The 8,368-nt window shown below is 32.1% G+C and overlaps 1 protein-coding gene across 4 annotated transcripts in view; it reads left to right on the forward strand.

Annotated features, from left to right (window-relative positions):
- LOC117242006 (TGF-beta receptor type-1) overlaps positions 1–8,368 on the forward strand; it is a 77,505-nt gene that overhangs the window by 41,055 nt on the left and 28,082 nt on the right. For 2 of the 4 annotated variants that reach the window (XM_033508334.1, XM_033508335.1), the window contains exon 3: positions 7,534–7,742. The exons of 1 other annotated variant lie outside the window; for it this stretch is intronic. In XM_033508334.1, coding sequence (XP_033364225.1) covers positions 7,534–7,742 — 209 coding nt within the window. The remainder of the gene's footprint in view (positions 1–7,533; positions 7,743–8,368) is intronic. One more of the 4 variants, XM_033508337.1, reaches the window with a different exon arrangement.

Below are 8,368 nucleotides of genomic sequence, written 5' to 3' on the forward strand. Positions count from 1 at the left end.
AATAAACCACGATACATATTTGGTGGAGCCGCGTTAAAGCACTAATTATATCTATATTTAAGACCATTATTTATGTTGTATTAGCTTTTCGTTAACAGAAAGTTTTGGAATACTTTCGTGAGCTATTCGTGGATGAACAATTCGAATGACGAATCAGCTCTACTTTTTCAGTTAATAGGTTAAAAATAAAGAAGGGAATGGGAATTAAAATAAAATGAAAATGATAAAAAGAGAAAACGTATCTTATGTTATTTTATCGTTCTACCATCGCGTCGCGTCGCACCGCGGTAAATACTACTCGCGAGAGTCGCGTTCTCCCTTGAGAGTAACGTACATATACATATACATATACACATACATATGTGTGTATCCTCCTTAACATTGCCCTTGATATTTCTCACGGAGTAACGTCAAGTGTCCCAAGCCGTGATCCAAAAGCACGATTACCCGATGACATTACACGTTGTGGTTTGCCTCTTTCTTGGTTTTTTTAATTCTGAAACTGGTGCAAACTCGGCTTGAAGGTGCGTGCATAAACAGCTGTCGTCGTCGCAGCCCGAGCCGCTCATCTTCTGCATGACGAGCGACTCGCGAAACACGACCTTTGTCATCGAGTGCTGCAAAGAGGATTTTTGCAATCGGGATCTGAAACCTCAGCTACACCCTCGCAACAAAGGTACAGTCAAACGACCTGGAAGTAGCGATGACTCTGCAGGTGGCTCAGGCTTTTGCTGCAGTTCACTTTGTTTCTTTCTCTCACTCTTTACTCACTTTCTTTTCTATCACTGTCTTCTCTATCTCCTTCATTGTAGCTACGATTCCCCACACCATTTTTCACAATTTTCACATTTTTCTATCTGCTAATCTTTTTCCTGCTACTGCAGACGTTGATTTTCGTTGGAACCAAAAATATTGTGTAGGTATATATTTAGTACATATAAATGTACTAGGGGTGGGTATGTTTGTGTGTGCGTGCGTGTACGTGTGCGTGTGCGTGTGTGTGCGCGCGCGCTTGTGTGTACATGTTATAAGAAATATATGTACATATATCTATATGTATATCTATGTATACTGTACTGTATACAAATCTTAAGCCACCTACTAAATGAATATTTTGTTTTTACAAATGAGTAGATATTTAATGTTATTTTAAGTCTGGTATTACATAGATATTGACGTTTTAAGATATGCTTAATTCGAGAATTGTCGATTATGAATAATTTGTGAAACAGGAATATCTACAAGTATTCGCATAAAGGAAATATTAAGAGATCCAATTTTTTCTAAAACAATGTGAAAATACTCTCCACGTCATTTTGATAAGTAAATACATTCTAAGAAACATCTCTAAGAAGATTGTCAACTAGAAAGAAGTACAAATACATAAGTAACGCCATAAAATACTATCAAAGGATTTGAAAAGATTTTATGTAAGATCATGTGAAAATATTCTCTATAAAATATAATTGTTGTTGTCACTATCACTGCTACTACTCAGATTACTATTGTAAATGACCGAGACTTTCTATACAGTACTAAGTATAGATATATATGTATATGATAATATGTAATAATGCCGGAGAGCATCTTGTTAATTTAAAGTATCAATTACATTTTCATGCTGTTGACTCGCCCGCGTGTTTCCACCGATGCTTTAATATAATTATTTTATTATTTCCGATTCAATTCGAACGATAATTATTCGTCGCTCAGCAAACGCTCAGTGCCCATCATTGTATCGCATCATAGCTCATGCCTAGTCAACCTCTTTCACTTTCTCCATCGCTATGGGTATTACGTACATTATTATTATCATAGTATGTGCGCAGCATTAGCAGCAACAGTAAATATTAACGATGTAAAAGATTGTACGAGTATGTACCTATAGTGGTACACGAAAATATTGCAACGCTTATCATAAAAAGCTTTCTTGTATACCCACATATATTCTGTATGTTATATAAAACATTTAGAGAAATTTCATTAATTCAAAACATTTCGAGCCACTTGATCTATATTTCTCCAACAGAATATTGTAAAAGGTCTTTGGCAAAATAAGCAATGCCAAGATGAGTAACTGAGATGGCTTATAGTAAGTTGACAGATATTTGACAATCTGTCATATTTCTAAAAATACTATTCCAGGTACTATTCCATATTTGGATATCGTCCTTTATTGCATTAATATGTTAATCTCGTCTCTGCATTCCGTATATAAAGTTATTAATCTACTTATGTCCAAAGACAATTAGTTCAACAGCTATTTTAATTTGTATAAAATGTTATAAACTATGTCGCAAAATATATCGTATGAGAGACAAGCAGAACAAATATAAGCGTAATGCTTTACATTTATTTCATCCGGTAGATTTCCCAAATTAAAAGACAAAATATCTGCTAAACTAATTGCTTCTCCATATAAATAGGTTAACAACTTTTTATGCAGAATGTCAAGAAGGCTTTTTCGAAAATTTTTAATATCCAAATTACATTGTTCTGTTCAAATTAACAGATTTGTACTTTTGTTTAAAACATTTTACTGGCAGATTATTGGAATTGTCTGAAAAATGGTGGTTAATCATAGACGGTCTTAGAGGATACATCCTGTATACACGCAACATAATATTTATATTAAACATATACATATATAATACATATATTTAACTTAATTATATATATTTAATATATTAATATAATAAAAGAAATTAAGATAATATATATATGTATATTAATTTAATTATAATATAATCATGATAATACATTCCAGAAATAGATAATATCTATTATTTTTATTCATTTATTTATCATTAACTTCTACATTTTACTAACATTCACATATTGTTAACACAAACCGATCAAAGTGTTCACATACTTTTCGATGACAGTGTATCTTTATAGCTTTAGATTGAACTTTCTCAAATATCCAGGATTTTTTTATTCAAATACGTTACCGCCTGTCTCCTCTCTTGTTTTTTTACTGTTCAACATTTTTTTATTGCAGCACAGCCGATTGAAGAAATATAACAATAGCCTTTCCTTTTTTTGATTTCCCTTAATATTTTTTAATGTATTTATATTAATAAAATTTTAATACACGAATCGCAAAAGTTTATAATTGAACAACATGGAGATAAAAATAAATTATACTACCACTATAGTAGTGTACTTTTAATTTAATGAAAAATTTCGTTTTTGATATTTATAGATATAAAAAGTTATATAACGATGATGAATGGTTTTAAAAAGAAACAGTGTGAAAATGTTTGCCACCTATAGAGGTTCTAGTTACTTCAAGGTACTCTCCTCCTGCATATTTTCACTTACAATTGCACGAGGAGACCGCAAGTCTTCCCGAGTGAACTTAGAAAGCACCGGTAGCATGTTGCCATATACGTACCTCCCTGCACTCTCTAACGAAGATAAATATTGTAATGATATTGATAAACAGATTCTTTCAAAAGGTATATCTTTTGTAAATACATATTTCTTCTCAGTTTCTGTTAGAAAAAGGAGATACAGACTTGCTCTGCTAGCCTTTCTTAATCTTCCTTCAATTTCATCCTTGTATATGTATATAATATCACACCAGTTCTAAGAGATTATGCAATATACGCGTTAATTTATCTTTCAGAGTCGTAGATAGATAATAACTTTAGAGCTCGAAGGGTCGGTGTGAGATACAATAATATTACATGAAAGCATTATCATTAAGAACATTTAAAAGTCAGTTGCTTGCAAAGAAGTATTATTCAATTGACGATACGATCGCGTAGATCTGTAATAATAATAATTTTTAATATTAATCGAAAGATTATACTATAAAGCTGTCAAAAATATTTAAAAAGATGCAGTAGGTAATTAGTTTAAGAATTAACTCTGTCTTTATTTATTTACTGTAGTTTTCTTTGTAGCGAATCAAGAAAAAATCATATAGACGAGCGCTTATCTTCTTGTGTTATCTTGTTTGGCGTATGCTGACTATATATCTCCACATCGTAATCAAACATATTTTTTGAGGAAGAGAACCTCTGTACATTTATTTAAAAATATCGTAATAGATAAAGTCTCGAAAATACGCATGTGCAGCTTGATGACCATTTTTCACAAAAATAGGCCTAGCTCGTAAACTAATTATCAATAACATATTTTTAAATACTTTTGAAAGTTCACGTAAAAAAATTTACGCGATTCCATCGTCAATCGAATAATATTGGTTATTAGTCGGTAAATTTATTCGTCATGTTATAGTATGGTATTACCGGTAACAATAATTACGCATATTTTGTGTCGATTTGTTTTACTCGTGGCGTACTTAAATTTTTAACGTCGTTTAATCCCGTGAAAACGCGATCGAGGCTTCGATGTTGTGTTAGTGTTAACTCATTTAACGAGTGATTATCATCGAATGATGCTTACTTGCATTGTAATTTGGTTAGTTTGTTATTCGCACTAAGTGTAAGTGGTCTTTAAGCTATCCGTGTTCTCAAGTGCTTTTTTTAAAGCGCAAAATGTTTATTGTAATCATTCGTACGATTCTCATACGTAAAATAAAATCTTGCACCCACGCTTCGTTTCTTTTTTTTTTTTTCTTTACCTTTAGCTATTATTATTTACATCTCTGCACGCCCTTTCAATTTAATCTCTCCAATTATTTTGTTCTTGTGAATTGTCTGAAGATGATGACGTAAAAGCATCCGAAAGGTAATCAACTTCAGTAGAACGAATTAAATTCCGTTTTTCTCCGATTTTAACAGAGAATCGATCTTAACTACCTATCCTCCGCGGCTTTTAAAACTCTATATACTGTATATATGTATATTTGTACTTGTATAATGTAGGTACATGTACTACTTCTCAGAGATTAAAAATGTTTACTTTATACTGGTTTAATGGGAATATTCGCTGTAATTGAATATTGGCAAATGTTTCGTATGCTTTCTTTCTTCAAGAATATATCTAGATAATGTGCATTAAAAAGTACCTTGTTGCACAAGTGCTTGTTAAACTATGATTGTATTAAAAAATTTCACGAGTCAACATTAAACATTGCGATAATTTCGTATCATGCCAAGTTCAAAACGACAAAAGTAGATTTAGAATAATAGAATTGACGCCGTCAATATCCATTTATGCGTTCGAGCAATGAAAAAAAATTATAAACTAATCATGTGAGTATCTTTCGACTTACATATCTTTCGTATAACGGTAGGTATAGCGGCTCACGAAAATGTCTTTATACATATCTATATTATTATATTACATAACATATTTTGACGTTTCATCAGATCAGCATTATAATAAGACTATGTTGTAAATCTTATGATTACATATATTGGTAAAGTTTGGAACAAATCTAGAAATATTTGGAAATATATGTATAGGATATAGAAATTAAAAGATATTTAGTAAAAAAAAAGGTATGAATTTGTAGAGGTCACAAAAATATTTAAGCGGTGAATTTACATTGTATTAACATGCCTGAATATCAGTGGGAGCATCTTCAACAGGTACTTATTATTTATAACAATGTGTTGAAGATAAAATGTTTCGAATTATACTATATACACTAACTTTTTTTTACTAAATATATGTTGCAATTTTAATACCTACGTACCTACACTTCGAGATCGGTTTTAAATTTTACCAATATAATTATGATAATCGCGTTGTATTATAATGTTAATGAAATTTTAAAAATTTTATATGTATAATATGCACAATATACTCACACATAATTATTTTCTATGATACGCGCCCAAATATTTTCGTGAATCGCCATACGTGTATAATAAACTAATTTTATTGAATCTCCCCTTTGAGAACCACGTCTTTCGTGGGGTGCAGTGGTTCTTTTTCCTTTGTTGGAGAATTTACTGAAAGAGTGCGAAAAAAGAAATTACCGACGCAACGACGCGTCCGCAAAGAGCCTGAAGATAACGACGTTATGTTATAATATGGCCTCTTAACGGCCAAATTACCAAGCAAAAAAAAAAAAAACAGAAATGAAGAACCATGTGAATTAATGGTCGCGATCGCGAGTTATTAATGATTAATTCCCGAATTTATCTCGGCTGCCTGTTATTCGTTGGTGTGCTCTTCCGAATTTATAACTCTTGTAATAAGAGTAATTTATCACTTGGCCAACGAAGGCCATGAGAAAGAGTAGCAAAAGCGAAGAAAGAACAGGGAAAGAGCATCGACCAGCTGCGGCTCTCGTCTGTAATTTATTTACAATATCTTTACGCGCAGAATGACGCTGATACTTGATTTAAACGTAATTGATCTTGCTTGGAAATAAACAAAGAAAAATGAGCAAGTGGCCGTTCAATGAGGTACCGTTACAAAAATTCTCCAAAAATATAATACATCTTTCTGTCTTGAATTACAATTACAATACGTCTCATAAATATAAAACTGCCGTAAAATCTTCAATATGAGAAAATTTGATTAGAATCATCTATGTGAAATCAAACATTTCAATTTATAAAAATTATTGTTATAATTTCATTTCATTGCGCTCTAAGCTCAATCTTTGTTTACATATATTTGTATAAAAAAGGTGTAACACATTGCAAGAATTCATGTTCGATATTTTCAATAGCTTTTGTATTAGTAAGACTTATTTTTACAAGTAGCAGTTTCACCTCATCTCATATGCAAAAACTTCATTCCACATTTTCGACTTATTTTTTCGCGAGGAATCACCTCTTCTCTGACTGTACCTCGATTGTACAGACATCCTGCATACGTATAACGAAATACATAATATGAATACGTATTTTATACAATAATAGACGCACAATACTGTTCTATGAAAATTAGCAATGGATTAACTTACACACCACCACGGTATAATCGGAGGTAAAAAGTTAGTTATTTATGACACTTTTACGGAGGTAGTCATTGAGTAAAAGTTAATTTTTGTTTAAGTAGACAACATCGATCGCTGAATTTTAAAGAAATTCTCTAAAAAATGAAATTATTAAAAAATAATAATATTTAAATGTTCTGGTTACGACTTAGGTATATCGATTATGTTATAAATAATTACAACCTTTTTCATGATTGCTGATTAGTAGTAATCATTATCGACGACGGAAGTTGTTTTTAGCCAGCATCAACCAACGAATGCTTTCATTGCCGATAATAACGATTAATCGTTGCCAGTAACCAAAAAATATTAATCACTTATAATGATTATTCGTACACTTTTCAATTTGAGTTATAGCAGTTATGATACCGCAGATTGTATATACATACCTACATATACATATGTATTAGATAAACAACACACAAAAATCGAAAGCTTTTCAGTGATTTTATACTTATGAGACGCAATGCATTATCTCTGAAATAATTGAACATAAAAATATCAGAAAATCACGACACGCTTGAAAATAAAAGCGAGTATACGTAACACCTAATAAAGGAATGAAAAGAGATCGAATTTGTGTAACAAAAAAACACTTTTCTTCCCTTTGATCGGAGATACGGTAAATATTCTGGTTCGGAAGTGATGTAAATTGTTCTCAGGTGTTATGATAAGGTGCGCTTCTTCCCGGCGCCCGAATACTCAGTCTGGTGCAAAGCGAATAACACGCTACACGGTCCAGGTGACGTGGAATACGCGGTCGCCTGCTGCGACCACTCCGACTTCTGCAATCGCGACCTAAGGCCCTCTTTTACTCCTCGCGAGTCCAGAGGTGGGCCATACTTCCGACTCGTCGATTACCTCGAACGAGGTACAGCTTCCGCAACCTCTGTTTTCTTCCAAGGTCGATCGACTATAGGCGAAAGCGAATGCACAATTCCTATGAAATTTGAAATTGTTAATCTGTTTGTTGTCCGGAGAAATTAATTTATTCGTTGTTTCGGTTTCGCGGCAAAATTCTCTCGACTTCACTCTTTCAAGTTGATCAAGTCGATAAATACAATATGAGTACGAATTAACTGTACTTACACATGACACTACTTCGCTAACTATTAAAGAACAATTACGATCACATTTCTTTAGGTAGAATCTTAGCAAATAGCTAAGAAACAAGCGTAATTTTTTAACTTGATAATATATAAAAATAAAATGAAGAGAATAAAGGTATTAAAATTGATCGATGAACGAAAAAAAAAAAAAAAGAAAAATCGAAGTAAGTAAATATAACTTTTGATGTATTTGCGAGACGCGAATAATGAATTCTATCTTTGTCTTACATATTGTGGAAATATCTGTTTTCTTGCTGCTTAAATATAGATATCTATCTATGTATATTATATATTGGTATTATGATTAAACATGATGGTGATGTCGCGTCATGTGTCTAATTGTTGAATCAATAAAATCGGGGACAGAAACCAGAAATTTCGGCATAGT

Source organism: Bombus vosnesenskii, unplaced genomic scaffold, assembly GCF_011952255.1.
Source record: "Bombus vosnesenskii isolate JDL3184/JDL3185 unplaced genomic scaffold, Bvos_JDL3184-5_v1.1 scf7180000016262, whole genome shotgun sequence".
NCBI lineage: Eukaryota > Metazoa > Arthropoda > Insecta > Hymenoptera > Apidae > Bombus > Bombus vosnesenskii.